General features: G+C 37.3%; 1 protein-coding gene and 2 long non-coding RNA genes across 5 annotated transcripts; 2 read left to right on the top strand and 1 right to left on the bottom strand.

Annotated features, from left to right (window-relative positions):
- Nucleotides 1-29: 29 nt before the first annotated feature.
- On the top strand, nucleotides 30-1,189 carry LOC135433373 (uncharacterized). Its single transcript, XR_010437085.1, has 2 exons — nucleotides 30-722; nucleotides 867-1,189. It is a non-coding gene; the product is annotated as an uncharacterized LOC135433373 (long non-coding RNA).
- nebu (nebulosa) lies at nucleotides 685-17,686 on the bottom strand. Of its 3 annotated transcripts, none has more exons than XM_064689398.1 (4): nucleotides 17,308-17,686; nucleotides 2,550-3,167; nucleotides 2,241-2,492; nucleotides 685-2,162 (listed from the first exon to the last, which is right to left on the bottom strand). In XM_064689398.1, exons 2-4 carry the CDS (start codon nucleotides 3,141-3,143, stop codon nucleotides 1,587-1,589), a joined length of 1,422 nt encoding a protein of 473 aa, XP_064545468.1. In that variant the 5' UTR covers nucleotides 3,144-3,167; nucleotides 17,308-17,686; the 3' UTR covers nucleotides 685-1,586. The 3 variants fall into 3 exon arrangements, with proteins under 3 accessions (XP_064545468.1, XP_064545466.1, XP_064545467.1); XM_064689396.1 differs by lacking the exon at nucleotides 17,308-17,686 and adding an exon at nucleotides 7,188-7,391; XM_064689397.1 differs by lacking the exon at nucleotides 17,308-17,686 and adding an exon at nucleotides 7,245-7,391.
- LOC135433374 (uncharacterized) lies at nucleotides 15,716-17,414 on the top strand. The gene is made up of 2 exons (XR_010437086.1): nucleotides 15,716-15,861; nucleotides 17,237-17,414. It is a non-coding gene; the product is annotated as an uncharacterized LOC135433374 (long non-coding RNA).
- Nucleotides 17,687-17,963: the final 277 nt, after the last annotated feature.

Below are 17,963 nucleotides of genomic sequence, written 5' to 3'. Positions count from 1 at the left end.
ACATAAATGTTGAGAAATGTTGCCTTTCATTTAAGCTTCCAGATCATTTACTTGATATGCTGAATAGAAAACAATAAATTCAAACGTTTGATTTGGTTTGCCTTAATCGCAGTACCTCAGCTAAAGAAAACCTAATTAAATTAGATTAGACAAGATTACAGCCGGTGAAAGCTCTACAAATTTGATCGGTACAATGATAAATTGTTGAAAATAAGTTATAGACTGATATGGAAAAAGGAACAAACGCTTTATTCTCGACATCGCATCAGCTTTGTAAAAACAGTATTCGATTGAAAAATAAAACTAAGGAATCGACACACTCTGGCTATTTCAAAATTGCAATAAATACATTAAATTTTTATTATAATCCTCAAAAAACATCTCGAGGAAGCGAATAAGTATGGATATAAGTCAACAAAACGTTTTTAAGGTTGAGCTACGCACGTTGGATGATTATCATCGACGCCTGGCCCATTTGCTGGAGCGGATGGAGCGCCTGGAAGCCTCATTGAAATCGCTTCCTTTGGCCAGTCGTCTATGTAACGTGGATGCCGTGGAGGAGACAATGCTTGACGATGATGCTCAGGAAAGTGAACAGCACAAAGAAAATATTGAAGATGTACAATCTGAGATGTAATTAATCAACTAGAAGGACACACAAATGTAACTAAACAAACAATTCAATTGATATTTAATCTCGCTGGCAAATCGTGACGGATATGGTATTAAAAACGAGATATTTTTATTTACAACATACATATATTTAATATAATTCTCACTACTTTTTATCTGCATCATATACATATGGTACTTGGTATATATATATGAATTTATAATTTACATCAATATTTTCAAAATGGATGCAGATACATTAACAATGATATATAACGCCTTAACGTTTGAGCTTTGATAAGCAGCGATCGCGATTTAATATTTTTTTTTTAGTTATTTTGCGATTCGAAATGTTTGATATTAAATAATGTATAAAAATCATATTCAAAATGAATTTAAAAACCGTTTTAGTAAATAAATATGTTGGCAAAATGCGTGGCTTAAAACTAAACAGGCTAAAATGCTTACACAAAAAACTGAATGTTTCGAATAACACACAGACAATCTGTAGATAATACATAAAAAAAACACGCATGCTCAGAATTACACGAAAACATTTCATAACTTTTACTGTGTACATCCGTGTGTGTTTGTGTATATATATGTATTTTATTATTGATATCTATTGTCTTTTCTATGGCCACTTGAAGGTAGCGATAGTTTTATGGCGTGTGGGTTAGTTTAAAGAGAGCCCTTACATATCTGCCTAATTCTGCTTATAATGCAGTTGACCTTCAGTCTTCATTCTTAGAATCTTTCCTTGTCTTTATCTCTTTCACTTGCTTTCTCTATATGTAGTATATATCTCTCTCCAATTCTCGATTTTTGTAGCTGTGCCGATAAAAGTGTCTTCACACATTAAATTCTAACAAATTCATCAATTGGAAACGGAACTCGACTTTTCACCTAACATAAAGTTAAATTTAAATAAAATATAATATAAAAAAAACTCATACAAATTAACAGAGCTCAGTTTACTTCTCGGCAACATTCGTTGGCTGCACTCGGAGCGAGTTTCGATGGCCAGCCAATTCCTGTTGAATCTCGTTCAGACTCTTGCCCTTTGTCTCAGGCACGGCAAAGAAGACGAAAATGACGCCAACTACAGTAACGCCAGCGAATAGCCAGAAGGTGCCACCACTGCCCAATCCGTCGTTAAGATTCTTAAATGTTTTCGTTACGACAAAGGCCAGCACCCAGTTGGTGGTGCCGGCAATAGAGCCCGCAAATCCTTTGATATCGGTGGCAAAGAGCTCGCCCATCATCAGCCAGGGCACCGGGCCGTAGCCAATCGAGAACATAATCATGAATATGCACAGGCTGGCCACAGGCAGCCAGCCCAGATTCTCCACACTATCCTCGTTCCGTTCCTTCAGAAAGAAGTACACGCCAATGGCGGTGGTTGAGAGCGCCATCACAATTCCGGAGGCGAGCAGCAGAATGCGTCGTCCGAGCTTGTCCACCACCAGTGTGGACACAAAGGTCGCCACCACCTGCATCACACCGATCAGAATTGTTGACATGCTGGCGTCGATATCAGTTTTGGCGTCCTGACAAAAATCAAATCAAAAAAACACAAATTATAAATGCCAATCTTTGATCTTAGCTTTTTCGCTGCGGCCACTTACCTCAAAGATGGCCTTCGAGTAAAAAATGACAGCGTTAATGCCGCTCAATTGTTGGAAGAACATGAGCCCCAAGCTGATGGACAATGCCTTGATTGTAACGGGACGGCCCAGTGCTGCCATGATATTCACTTTATTCTCACGGATTTCGCGATCGGTTTGATGAAGCTCCTCCAATTCGGGTGCATAGTCGTATTCCTTGCCACGCAGCCATTGAATCGATTTGACAGCCGCCTCTGAGCGATCCTTTGAAACCTGTTAAATGGCATTTACACACACATCTCAGATACTATTTTATCTATAGCAACTTACCAAATATGTGGGCGATTCCGGCATGAAGAAGAATATAACGCCAAAGATAATTGGCAAAATTCCGCAAACGACGCTCATCCAAAATACGTCTAGACCGGCACCAATGCCATATACAAACAAAATACCGAGGGTGATCATCAGCTGAAAGAAGCTGCCGAGTGTGCCACGGATATCCTTTTGGGCAATCTCGCCGGTGTACATGGGTGCTGTCACGCAGAAGGCACCGCCAGCGATACCCAGAATGAAGCGTGCCACAAACATCATGACCACATTCTGTGCCCAGATCAGCAATGCCCAGCCCAAGACAAAGGGCAACACGAGCAGCAGCATTGTCCATTTGCGTCCGATCATGTTGATGAGGAAACCAATCGGTATGCACACACAGGCGGCACCAAGGGTCATGAACGAGCTGACCCACGAGTAGCTCTCATCGGACACCTCAAATCCATAGAAATCGTCCTTCACGATGCTAGTCTCTGCCGGCGATGTCCAGCCAAGCAGTGTACCGGCCGCGAAGGCGCCGCCAGCTGCTGCCAGGGCGGCAACATATTGGGGCAAGGTCCTTGACCTGTTCTCGGTGGACGTGTGCACCATTCTGCCAAGTAGATTCTCCTGATCCTGCGAACAAGACAAGACGTTTAGTACAAAAAAAAAAGCCTTAACGGCTCGACTAACTAACTAGAACTGCTAACCAAGCGTATTATCACATAATTCGAGGCCGTGATAATTCCCTCCACCAGCGATTACGAACTTTATGGCACCAAGATAATGCGCCCAGCACATTCCCACCCAATTCTGAGACAAATGCCCCAAAAAACGCTCAAGTTCTATGTTTACGACAGTCGGAAATGGACCCACAAATAACCTTCTTTGGGGGCGGGATCAATTTGTTTAAAGCTTTCGCTTATCGATGCGGACAAAACGATTGCTTCAGGCGCTTAACTCTTCACCATTTCATGGGAATTTCTAGCCTGGTTTACGGGTTGTACTATAATTGCTGATAACCCCAAGTGTTGACTTCCTGCCGTGGGGGGATGCTTCATGTTCGTTGAGAGTTAATTCAATTATTTAATGAGGATGTGCGTCATTGATAAGCTTTATAACCATCCTTAAAAAAGTAGCGAGAAACTGGGCCATTGGAATGCTGAAGATTAGATATGCGACAAACTACTTAATTAGTGCACTTTCAACCTTTTAATCCAACGCCAATAATCGAAATTATATGCGCATATGCATATCGTATATACGGTATATGCATATCGTATATACGATAAGGCTTAAGTAGAATATTATAGGTGCAGGCATACTTGCATATTAAACTCTTGATGTGATAATATGGGAAACCTCTCATCTAAAATGATGAAGGTAGACAAATTCTTGCATTTTGAACTCTGCTAATTAATATGGAAAACTTTTAACTGTTTAAGGTATACAATTTCTTGCATATTAAACTCTTCTTTAATCTAAAATGCTTAAGGTATACAACTTCTTGCATTTTAAACTCTTTTGATCAATATGGAAAGCTTTAAACTGAAATGTTTTAGCTATTGATATGGCAATATGGAAAACATTATTCTGTTTTTATCATCATATACATATGAAGTTTTCAAATTGTCAATAAATAAATAATCTCAAATATAGAAAACTTTAATCTGAAATGTGTATATAAAACTCTTTTGATCAATATGGAAAACTTTAAACTGAAATATTTTAGGTATTGATGTGATAATATGGAAAACTTTAATCTGTTTTTATTATCATAAATATTTTTAGATTTTTATTATCCTCACATCAAACTATCGACACTATCCAATCACAAACAACCAATAAATGAATTGAGGTCTTGCAGCAATTGAATTAGCCATAATACTGCTTATAGGCCTAAGAAACTAAGTAAATGGCAGTTCAATAATCTTTTTTTTTAATATTGTTAACTTATTACATATGATCAGTGAAGCGACGCCAATTAAAAATTGGCTGCCTTGGCCATGGCCACGCTCCCTGGCAATAAACAATTCAATGATGGGTGGGTACATATGTATACACCTCAGTAGTTAATGCTATCGCGTGTCTAATCAATATATCAAATACCTAGATAATACGCTAACATACAGACGCACAAAAGTATACAAATATGCATATACGTACGACATGAAATTGTCATAATTCTGGCAATTAATAAGCGATAATTCAACAAAACTTTATGGTACATATAAGTACTGTTAGTTAATGAAATTGTGGCTAAAAGCTTATCAGCCAGCTATCAAAAATATTTAGCTAAATAGATTTAGCTTAACAATAACACTATCAAATAACATAGAGCCTAAGCCCCAAGGTCTTGAATTAATACGAATATGATCTAAAATAGTTTTTCTACATATTTTTTCAGTGTAAGTTCACGCTTCTCACATTTTACACAGACAGAAAATGCATTCATATAGCCAAGTATCTTTACATCTCATTAAAAATATAATTCGAAATTAAAATATGTAGCTAAATAGATCTAGCTTAACAATAATACTACCAAATTAAATAGAGACTAATCCCCAAGGTCTTGAATTAATACGAATATGATCTTAAATAGTTTTTATACATTTCACATAGACAGAAAATGCATTCATATAGCCAAGTATCTTTACATATAGTATTCCTTTCTCTTGTTCTGGCTTTTCATTTTGCCATTTACTTTATCTCATTTTTCCACCCACGCGCAGAACGCGCCTCAATCCCTGCTGCAATCCCATGCCTGCTCGTATATCCATCCAATCAAAGCCCACATCAGAGCAGCAGCACAGTATTCACTTCCGCACATGGCAAATGCTGGCCGAGAGTTGCATTATCCGACCGGTAACTTGTAACCGAGACGACGCCCACGCCTCCTGCTGCCGCCGGGGCCAAGACACACCTCCGGCCTGGCAGTAAAAGTCTGCACTGAAATCGATATTCGCTGCGCTGTTCACAGCGACTGCTGGCAGAGTGCTTAACTATATTTAGATTAACGTTGGCAGTTAACCGGGCCAACAGCTTGTTGGGCGCCCACGCACCCAACGCCCCGGCCTGGTTGCCTCTGGACGTAGTCTTCAGCCGGGTCGGCAAGATAGCTGCGCGAATGTCATTGTCATCGTTGGCCAAGTCCAAGTCCAAGTTCGTTTCAATGTCAGTTCTGCAAGGCACTACGCATCTGCATATGTCAAATTTAATTGCAATTTCAGTTCCCGTTTTCCATTAACATAAAGAAAAACCTCGGAATGTTAAGCCACAAACTCGTTTCGTCCAAGTTCTGTCAAAGTTGTTAAATAAACTGATTAATTCCCCCCAGGCTTCCGTTATGCCCATACTCGGGTATACCCATAATAAACATTAACTTTTTATATATCCAGAGTTTATGATTAATTCCCCAGCTTCCGCTGTTCCCATACCTGAATACACCCATAATAAACATTAAATTTTATATGCCAAGACTTGTTTATATACTTATAATAAAAGAAAAATTCCTTCCTCATTTTCTGGATATTTTTAAACGTACGACATACGAGTATGCAAATACGAGGTATTCAAATGAGTTATACGGGGTAATTCGTAAACTCGAATAAAAAGTATTATATATTCTAAGATGTCAATTAAAAAACAGCCTCAAGCCTGAAATGCATTGGATAAGCATTAAAAAAATGGTTCGATCTGTTTTCAGTAGTCGTTGAATTTGCATTTCAAATATTTTTCAATTTGAATGCGAAGCATTAAGATTCAAATATTATTACCAATTTGGCTGCCTTTCTTGTCTTTTTTATTTGTCGAATTATGACTGCGTTGTGCGTATCTTGTTTTTCTTATCAGTTAATTGGATAATAGGTGCAAAAGCATTTAAAAACTTTCTATTTTTTGTGCATATTTTCGGGCCAAGATCGTCCGTCCAGCACAGATATGACAAACAAAATCATTCATTAGCAAATGAATCTAGTTTCAAAAACGATTTAGCTAAAAGCCAAGTATGATAAGAGCTCTTATCGAATAGTTAAGGGGGCGTACAAATCAAAGCATATGATTCACTAAAAAAAAAGTAATTAACAATAAAGATAGTAATTCCATAAAGTAGAAAAACAAAAACGAAATTTTAGACTCGTTCCAGACAATTCCCAAAATTGAACTCGACTCGGAACTGACTACAATTGAATTATTTTCGGGCATGATAAATGATATTATGTAGTTACTGGGCTACATATATAGTATATAGCTTAAATACAGACTCTGTCAAAGTCTGTTTGGTTAACTAGTTTGGTAGACAACAGAATTCGTTTTTTATCATTTCGGTTTTTTCAGTTTGGTGACTAGCGAATTGCTCCAATTTTCGTTTGGTATCATTTTGAGATACTTTGCTCTGTAAATATTAAAGATTGTACGCTCTGGCAAAACAAAGGAAGCAAGTTTCGCTTCGCACTCCGCTAATTGGGCGGCGCCGTGGTACTTAAATATACTCTTTTTTTTTTTTTTTTTTGGTTTCCTTCGTCAAGGTCAAACATAGCCGACTCGTAGATACATAGATACACACACACATGCAGCAGCTAGTTAAAGTGACTTAAATTATGGGTTTTAGTACCAGCACCAGTTAGAAAATTTGTTTGAATTTGATTCTTTGCCTACTTGGGGACTGGCATTGGCACTCTCATTGCCATTTGGATGGACTTTGATGATTTTTACCGCTTGCCGGGAACCATATTTGTCGCCGTTCTCGTTGGCCTCCAGCAGGTGGGAGCTCTCCTCGTTGCTGGCATCATCCTTCTTCTTGTGGGGCTCATCGCCGCTTGAATTGCTGGAGGATGCCGTCGACATGTTGCCGATTTTATTTGACTTTTCTATAACTTTTGATATGTAGCCACTAATTGTTTAAACAAATGCTAATCTCGTTTTCGTTCTGATGTGTATTATGTCACTTGTGGATATGTTTTGTATTCAGCGCGTAAAATTATTTTGATTGACGTGTTTTATAGTTTTTTCTCGATTAGTTGTGCATTTCTCATTGCCAATTTGTTGAATAATACGGCCGCGTTTCAGTGTCCTTTGCCTGTGCCCGACAGTTTGTCCTTTAACACGTCGCCCACCCACGTAGCCCGATAGAATACTTTTAGGCGCATGCGCAGTGCTGTGCAAACATGTTGCTGTCCAAAAACTGCACTTGGTTAAACAAGATGAACATCCCAGCTTGAAGCGAGCTGCTGTTTTCAACAACAACAACAACAACAAAAAACACTGCTTGTATCTAAAGCGTAAAAGTATCTGTATCTCTTAACCGCACGCAGCGACTGTTGGATGGCAAATGACGCGCCAAATTATAAAACCAGCCACGCCGGGCTCCGTACTGGATATGGACTCTCTCTCTCTCACTCTCACTGTCTGTCTCTCTCGCTTCCTCTCAGCCGCAGTCACAGTCTGCCACTCTCTTCCTCTGTGCCTCTCGGAGAACGCTCTCCCAGCGTCAATGCCGTCCGCCATGGGGTGGCCACTGACGCCGTCGAGGCTATTGACTTGCAGCGGCAACAGAAACTGGAAATTGTAAGCGTCTTTGATTTGTTTCCTTTGTGCATTTCGTTCTACTTGAGATTGCAGTCGGCTTTCTGCAGCAGCAACAACAACAACAACTGAGAAGTGCATTTGGAGGTCTCCGCAAATGCATTTAAGTTTATGCAGTCGAATCAACAATTCTGGCACGACTCCGTTATAAGTCAGACGATCCTCAGTCCCTGTCTTGATGGTGACCTTAATTGGGTTACAAACTTAATACATACGCTACATATGCTACATATACCCATTTATGTACATGATCCTTTATGGCAATGTGGGGAAAAATCAAGGCAATTTAAGGAGTCAAGTACACAATTGATCCCTTACATAAATCAATTACAACAGTTCAAGATACAAGAAATGTTTATTGCTCAATCTTGGTTCACTTTAAATACTACAATTAAAATTAACAGAAAATTTAAAAAAAAAAAATCGCCTTATTAAATCTATTTAAAAATAAAGCAAATATAATAACCATGTATTAAGTACACAACGCAAAAACTCTCTTAACGCTTTTTGTGCTGGGTATAAATAGCACAAAGAGAATTGTGAGGTTAACAAACTATTTAACTTGGCGCATATATAAATCTTTTGTGTATACTACAATATTGCCAATACAATTATCCAATTATTTATTTTAGTTCCATTTGTGATACATTTACTTAAGCAATTAACAAATTCAGTCCAATCTGTTTGCATATTTTGGTAAATACGCAATTGTCGCGCAACAAAGAAGATCATTTAAATTTCCCATAGTCCATATTGTAGACTTGTAGACTTGTAGATATGTAGACTTCTAGATATGTATGTGTATATGTGTGTAGCCAGTGTAAATAAACTCGCCGCATGCATTTCCATATGCACACACACACAGAGAGACACTCAGACGCACACACATAGACGCACACACACAGACGCACGCACACAGATGTCCAGGTGCCTGTTTACACTGTTTACATACGATACGAATATGCATACGAGAATTTTCTTATATAGTATGTACTCTTCGATAAAGGCATTCATTCTTGTCCGGTTTCAGTCTTCAAGCATTGCTGCTCTTTACGCACCGGCGCATTCGTTCAATGGATCACGTTTGTCGTATCTGACATATGAGAAAAAACCCAGAATAAAAGTTCCCCAATGAATATGCGGTAATGAATCAATGAGTGCATCCAAATTTGTGTGAGTTCAGGTGAATGTTTGTGTACATTCGAATATAAATGTACACTTGCTTCTAAGCGTCAGCAACTAAGTGGAATCTCTAGAGCTCTGGGCTGCCGAACTATCAACTATTCTATAAAAAAATTATTATTTATTTTAATGCTCTATAATTTGATTAATATGCCTCAGAACAACATAAGTCATACATACATATAAAGATAATATTTAAAAATATTCTTCACTTCATGTAATTAACACAGAGTTCTATTATGCTTTATAATGTAGAACTGCCATATCTTTAATATAACATATGTTTATACCAATGCATATACCCTATTTCTCATGCATTCGAGGGTACAAAAACAAATGAATAAACATGACACTGCTGAAACCGCGTGCTTGCCGAGTGTATCGAGTTAGGCAACGAGCTAATTATGTACGCAAGTCACACAAATAGAATAGAACAACAGCTAAATAATAGAGACTAAAATTTATATTTAAATGCTTGAAATAGTAAAGGACATCCGGTGTATGATGATGAAATTGATTTAGCATAGTTAATAAGCCACATAACTGCTTTCCTTAAAAGTGACTACCCCTTGCATCTCGCACCAACAGCTGGGCTAGCATAGTATTTCAGTTGCGTGTCAAGCTGGCACTGAAATACAACCAAACATTTGGCACGCTTCGAGCTGGGGCCAGGCGCGCAGAGCGCCTAAAAGCATGCTCACACCTGCAGGTATTCGGCTTTTATATACATATTGTTGCATAGTCTGTATGTATCTGTATCTGTATCTGTTGCTATACCCATAAGCCATGGCCGGAGCACGCAATGCCACGCCGTGTATGTATACTAATTACGGAGCTCAGACGAGCCAGCGCAGGGCATGGGCGAAACTCTAGACCCTCCCGAGTGGCCTCCACCTCGAATGTTACGTAAAATGCTCATTAGTCAAACGAATGTTGACGCCAAAAATGTCTCAGATATTGCGGTGCGAGCGCTGTTGGCTGTGACTACGTCAACGCCAGCGACGTCATGCAACTGTATCTCACAGATACATTTGCATAGTTGTACATATTTGAGTAAGTTGTGCGCGTGTGACGTCACGAGAGCCAAGCCCCAAAAACCGTTGGCCAATCGGCAAGCGCGAGCGTGCCCCTCATCACACATACACGCATACACACGCACACAAAATAAAATATATATATGCATATGCATATGCATGTATTTCAATTTTTGAGCTAAAATTTCAGTGCCGCTTTTTTAGTTGCTGTTGGCCCACGCAAATCACGCGATTTCTGGCAGTTCAAGTGCAACCACATACATATACATATGCTTTTCGCTGAACTATCACAATTTATTTCTCTTTTACTATGACCTACATTTGAACTTGTAATGAAACACGCGTCACAATTTCGATATATTTACGTTTATTTCGTCTTTAAAGCTACAAAATCAATAAGCCGCCCTCAGCCTGGCTGAAGGTGAACGTATCTTTGCTTCCGCTCGGGCATTGGATAAATGAGTCCTTGAAATAATTTCGAAATTCAGAGAAAAAGGCATGTATGTATTTGTCTGCCAAAATTATCGTAAAAATCGAAATAACCTCATTGTTATGCAGAATTAAGTAAAAGACATACATATATTTGGTATGGAATTATCTCCTTATCATGACACATTTTAGCGCATTCATATATATTTACATTTATAATATCATATACATATATATAAATATTTGTATATACATGTATCGGGATATCTCACACAATCAATAAAATTTTGCCGTTTTGTTCGCTTTTGATTTGTAACGGTCTGATTGGAAGTCGCGCGCATAACAAAAGCTCCAATCGAAAGCTTTCATTCAGTTTGAGAGCAGTACTCGACAGCAGTGAATGCAATGCTACTCAAACTGTGGATCAGAAACAGTTCATGCCGAACTGTAACTGTTTGTTATTTGGCAGCCTGAACAATATCTTAAAACATATTCTTTGAGTTATTCAACAGGTGCAAAGACCTTAAATACAGTTGTTTTTTCGTCTCATCTGAGCACTGAAATTGTAGCTTACCTAAAATCGAATTATTAGTTGAAATATATATTATATTATATTATAACAGTCGCCTAACAATTTATGAGCATGCATTGCGTAAAGTATCTGAAAGAAATCTTAAACCAATATGTCCCAAAACTGTTCGTGTCTGTTGATTTTTCTTGGTGTCAAATACTTTATGAACATGGAAACGACAACAAGGCCAGGCAATAAAACGGTTTCTAATCTTGTCTGTGCTTATCAGCGTAACTGAAACATGCGTCTATCAATACTCCAAAACTGGGCTCAATATATACGTATACATACATACATATATGTACATAAGCATGAGCCATACGTATTGCACTAATCTATGATGACTTATCGCTAGTTCCCGCGCCTTATCGTATTATGTCACTTGGTGTTATATTCGCCGCTAAATCGCTTTATGACCCGCGCGATATCAGTTCTTCAGATATGGTGCGCTTGTTTTCGGCTATTATTTATGTATGCACCAGAAATTGTTTATTGAGTGCAGTGTTGATATTTTGTACTCCACATTTGATTGACAGCTCGTATAGTCGAAAGCGTTCCATCATTGACCTAAACGCCACAATAGTACACGCCCACATTTAATAGAGCTAAGCGTGTGCGTTAACGAGCAATTTCCTTATTAAATTCACGAAAATAAAAAAAGAATTAAATATATGAATAGAGCGCCATAAAAAAAGCTTAAAATGGAGGAGCATTTACCTAGCTGAGCATTTATTGGGCCCAATTGAGCGCACTTTTGTTTTATTCAACGTAATCTTTACGATACTCGCACTGGGATAGAAACTATGACAGGAGAGATTTTGCCAAACTAGATACCAGCCAGGGTCTATTAACTAGAAATACCCGGCGAGTGTTTCAAGAAGTTCAGCGTATAAAAAGGTTCTTAAATGAGAAAACTCTAAGAAAAGCTCTTGAATTCCTGATAGTTAATCTGATTATGTAGTCCGAAGTGTATCTGCGAGTCGACGCCTCTCGACTTTGGTATATATATTTAAATTTGCATGGTAACTTCTATTTATTTAATTATATTATTCATAACTATTGATTAGTTGATTATTGGCAAAATCAGGGTTTTATAAATAAATGATCTTGTGGTTTCCAGAACAAAGGGCAGCTTAATCAGGTCTCCGTTCTTGAAATTAATCGTTACCACACTTCTTTACGTCAGTCAACCATGAGCTCATGCCAAGTATTTTGTAAGAGCCGATTGCACAGGTTCAAGTTCAAAGACTTTATATCTTGGACTATGAATTTGCGTAAGGCGACGACGATTGCAACAATTATAAAACACATTTTCTCTCTTATTTTCCTGTTTAATTAATCTCTATGTATTTGTTTATACTTATGTATGGATGTAGTACATTTGACGCAAGCAATTGGCGGATTGAAGAGATAGCCTCTGTGTGATTAGACTGAGCCGCAAGTGCCGTTCACATGTGCTCAGTTCAAGAGGTGAGTGGGGGAGTGACCTGCCTGAGTTATCACATGACATTGGGCAACGCTGACAACAATAATAACTGACAACGACAAGCGACAACAAGGGTTCAAGCGGGTTATCAATGCCCGGCAAGAGGCCCGTCGCCGTTGCCGGGATTTCAATTAAATTCAGTACTTGGGGAATTTTTGCCGTTTTCTACTACGGGCTGTGCCCCTCTTTCTCGGAAAATATGGCAAGGTCTACGGATCGAGCTATGTTCAAAGTACATACAGGTTTATTGTGATAAGCTTTCCCTAACGGTAGCTGTACCTATATTCAGTCTGCTGCTGATAAGCGCAGAGGATGTTAAAAGTAACTAAATAGGCCTCAACTATTATATAAGATGATTAAAGCACGTGTCTAACAATTTGGTAGAAATACGTTGGCTCGGAACTAAACCCTTTTAGATATCTAGACACGAGTACATCTTATTGGTTCAAGTGTGTGCTTCAGCTTTAAATTTTTCCCACTCATCTGACACTTTAGTCAAGAGCTCTGTACTCAAACCTGAGCAGCCCTTCATATTAATTGTTCGTTCCTACGTTCCTATGATATGGCCTGATCCTTAAGTTCTTACCTTTCCTGCAAGTATATAGTTAGATATTTTCTATTCTATTTGCTAAAGCAATTGCGCGCCATATCAAACAACATATTTAAGCTATTTTGCCACTTTATCAATTTGTCATTATTAATGCTACCATTATATATTGTTCAACTCTTATCTACAAATAACAAATAATTGTTTACCAATAAATGATTGTTAACAACTTATCAGAGAGGGACAGGTAAATCAAAGGATTATGCATGTGTTTAACTTAACATTCTCAATGAGAAACTTTCGACAATTTATAGTCTAGAGTTCAGGGTTTTATTCCATTAAGTATGTTGCTGACATTTGATTTTTAAGATGGTATTATACTTTAAAATGTATTCCTTTTTGTAAACCCGTTTCCAGCCGGACGCAGCTGTTATTTGTAGTATGTATTTGAAATTGAATTTGTCTGCTATTGTCTACTATTTGATCGTTATTTATTTACGCCTTAGACTCGGCATTATACGATATTAATTATTTTTACACCCAACTGTCAGTTCTATTAAACTGTTTGCCAATCGCGTGTTCCGCAGCTTGATACTTATAGTTAGTAGTACTAACTATGGCCCTCATATCTTTGAATAAAGTTTAAGTCGATCATATCCGAGTTATATTATGCCAAATTATGGCCAAGCCTCCCAAGCGATTTCAGAGGGACTGACTTACTTCCTCTTTAATTGTAAGTTCCGAAACATCTGAGTTATTTAAGGCATACTACCGAATGTTACCGGGTATATATAAATTTAAGCAATTATAGGGCAATAAATTTAAATACGATGACCGTTAAATATAAACCAAAACGAGTTTTAATTTTAGCAGATGTAACGAGCCGAACCGTTATATATGTATATTATCAACCTTTCTCAGAAGCTGAAACAGTTGTTAAAATAAACTTAAATGAATGACTGTTTTCTTATTTACTTACATTTTGCTTAGCTTAACTTGTTCTCAGTATTACGACAAAAGATCGAACACAAACATGGAAGTGCCCGTTTGAGGTTAAGTCAGATGTTAAGATATTAGGAAGTGCCCATTTGAGGTTAAGTCAGATGTTAAGATATAAAGAAGTGTCCGTTTGAGGTTAAGTCAGATGTTAAGATGTTCCCGTTTGAGGTTAAGTCAGATGTTAGGATATAAAGAAGTTCCCGTTTGAGGTTAAGTCAGATATTAAGATATTAAGAAGTGTCCGTTTGAGGTTAAGTCAGATAAATACTTTATCTAAGTAAGATTAATATCTTTCTCAACCTCAACCGAGAACTTCTATTTTAAGCTTACAACTTAATATGTCAATAATTAAAGAACCTAGCAGAAGATCTATATCCTCTATATGCTCATAGCTCGCGAAAGATTGATTTCCCTTGGAAATGTCACAAATAACAAAAGAGTAATAACTGACAATTACACTTTTCTAATATACTGCGCACTTCTATTAAGTAAAGTCGTAAAACATGAAAGAGAGTAAACTATAGAGCTCGAGCTGTTAGTGTGAAATAGTATATAAAATGATTCATGGTTTGCTTGTGGGGCTTTACTTTTCCGCAACAATAAAAAACTTTAGATAATGCAGCCTAAAAACCTTTTCAAAAAAAAACAAAAGCTACCTGTTCCGTAGTATATTTAATTTTGTATTGACATTAAATGTAGACAACTAAAGAAAAATAAGAGCAATTAAAATGGCCACACGTGACTTTCTTGCAGTTTCATTAAATAATATCATCCGATGCGAGTTTTGTTTACAATTTAGTTAAATTGTTTTGATTTGATATCAAGCCGTAAAATTCAAATAAGTACATTAGCGATGCTTATGAACGGCAGCTCGTCTATAAAAAGTAAATATTTAAAGTTGAAAATTCTTCTTTCGTATTAAGAAATTTTGCACACTTGCGCGTTTATACAGCTGTTGACATATCTTCTCTACAGTTCTTATGTATAGCATATATATATTTTATTTGAATTCAAAAATTTTCCATGTTTAAAGCGTGGGCAGCACCGACATCCGAAAGATTTCATGCCTACGTCATAGAAATACTCTTGATCTATATATTATGCGATTTTCTCTAGCGGATACACAATCTATTCTCATATGAAAAGTACATAAGATATAAACACATATTTGAACTTGATTTTGAGCATGATAAAATGTTGAAATCTTTGCCATTAAAGAAGTCTTTCAAGTGCTCTTGTCCTTACACGTTCCATAAATACTCTCGTATCTTTTGCTGTTCTCGCTTTTTTTCATTGATTACAATTCAATCGACTCTGCACTTTCTGCCAGGTAAGCTGAGTCAACGTGGGTAATGCCAAATGGCTGTAACTGTATCTGTGTGCAAATTGTTTACAAATTGCCTGTGAAAATGGAAATGCTTCCCTGACGTCATTTGGATACTAGTGCCACGCCTTGCGGCGCCCCGTTCAGAATCACCTGGCATTTGCATAGTGTTCACGTGAGTTACTTTTAGCACAAGATTTACCCCCCCTCCCACCGCTAATAATTAACGCAATTTATTATTTTTCCCAAATGCAAATTATATTTATATAAAAAAAAAACGCTAATATCATTATAAATCTCTCTTGTTTTCCATATGTAAGTTCCCTTATTGTGGGTGCACGGTAAATTGCAGTTATTTATCTATTTTCCGCGACACGTTAATTATAATGTTGTGTTTTTTTTTTCATTTGTTGAAATTTACAATACATTTTCATAAAAGCGCAATTTGTTTAAGTCGCAATGATTAACTTTAATGCAATTAAGAATAGAAAAACTACGTATTTGTACACATTAGCTCAATAGATCTGTGAAAGAATTTGTGTACAGGCTGAAATGCACGTATTTAAGACCACAATCTGTTCCATTCATTGGCAAATATTGTTTATCAGTCAATTTTACGACTTTAATAAACAAAAATCTTGATTATAACATTACGAAAATTTATAAACCTTATCATCAAACGACAACGGAACGAAATTCAAATCACAAAATCGTATGGCATGTACACGAAAACCTAGAGTACGTGATTGTTTTTCAGCATAAGAAAGTAGAAATAAAATCTAGCTCAGCTTTAGAATTACCAAGCCGTAATGGGGGATTTTATTTTGGTTTGGGAAAAATCTAATCTATTTAATTGCTTACTGGAATTTCTGACGGGAGATTCTAAAAAGCATTTGTCTATTTGCGTATTTTAAGTTGTGGGTAATATGCGCAATGCTTTTTCCCCATTAAAGCCTCTGGGCAACTTTTGTCAGCTTTTCAAATCTCGTTTACTTGCTCCGAAGATATGAAATGTGATTTAACGTGTGTTTCAATATGTCCGAGCATACATGTATGTAAATCATGTAGTTATGAATCAATTTGTTTTGCATAACGCTGACAACTGGCACGTTCCAGTGTCTCGCAAAATTTACGCTGACTTCAGCGATGTTTTCAACTTGGACCTTAATGTAACACGCCAAAATTTAACATGGCTCAGTTCTGAAATGCATGTTGCACCATTTGGTTAGAAGATACTACCTATAAGTCATAGGAATATGTTTATAATCAATTTTTAAAAATATACATAAATATTTGGGCACCTTATCTAATGCCAGCGCACTCTAGATATTTTCCAAGACTGACTTTTCTCTCAATTGCTTTAGTTTTTATTTTCATCCTCCTTTTTAAAGAGGCCAATTCGGAATAATTAAATTCCCTTTTCCTTCTATTAAGCACTTAAACGCTCGTAAAAGTGATCGCAACTACCGTTAATTTATTTACTCGCTTGCTTTTTTCCTTTCCCTTTATAGCTTGTACTTGTCATAATTATCATTTATCTTATTACGCAGAAACGTAACAATTGTCCGTCATTGGTTTAAGCAGTTCCTGTCAAACTGTACATGGGCCGGCGAATACTTACCGAAGAACAAAAACAAACACGAGTTCGCTTTGATGTTTACGCAGCCTCCAGCAGAAACTTTGAACTTGAATTGTCCTTTCTGGCGGCGGCAGGGTATGTTGTTCGGCTCTCGGTGCAAAGAAAGCGCGCGGTTATTATTTTAAAATATACGAAATTACAAGTCACAGAACTGTGCAGACAAAATTACAGTTCGTTTTTTATTTTTCTGTTTTTCTTTTTTGATTTTTTTTTTACACTGGCGATTGGAGCGAACACAAGCAGACGCACACACACAGACTTATATTATGGACATGGACATGGATAACGAAATCTGTTCTGGCTGCTGGTCTTTCAGCTCGTCGCCCGTTTTAGTTACCGCGCGCGACGAATTCGCTAAAACAACTGATATCGCTCAACAGAATTTCACGTTGAGGCGACAGCGCACAGTGATACGAGTGCCGCCAGTTGGCAGTTCAAAAGCTTATCTCACCCGTTGCATTAGCGCAACTTTGCACCCAACTGTTTAAACAGTGCCTATCAATACAAGAGCAAATGCTATTTTTAGATTTCGAATTTTTTATTTAGAAATTCTCAAATATTAATTTTATTTATGTTAATATATCATCAGTATTCTTTACTTTTAATTTTTCGTATATATGATTTTCTTTGTATTGTTT

Source organism: Drosophila montana, unplaced genomic scaffold, assembly GCF_035044405.1.
Source record: "Drosophila montana isolate Dmon_TW-CO22-7 unplaced genomic scaffold, ASM3504440v1 contig_3217_1, whole genome shotgun sequence".
NCBI lineage: Eukaryota > Metazoa > Arthropoda > Insecta > Diptera > Drosophilidae > Drosophila > Drosophila montana.
This window is presented reverse-complemented; position numbering and strand designations above follow the sequence as displayed.

Excerpts from the sequence above, each read along its gene's own strand:
- nebu (XM_064689396.1), bottom strand. The coding sequence starts at position 7,376 with ATGTCGACGGCATCCTCCAGCAATTCAAGCGGCGATGAGCCCCACAAG. Across the intron at positions 2,493-2,549 it reads CGGAATCGCCCACATATTTG|GTTTCAAAGGATCGCTCAGA; the intron begins GTAAGTTGCTAT and ends GCCATTTAACAG. Across the intron at positions 2,163-2,240 it reads ACTCGAAGGCCATCTTTGAG|GACGCCAAAACTGATATCGA; the intron begins GTAAGTGGCCGC and ends GATTTTTGTCAG.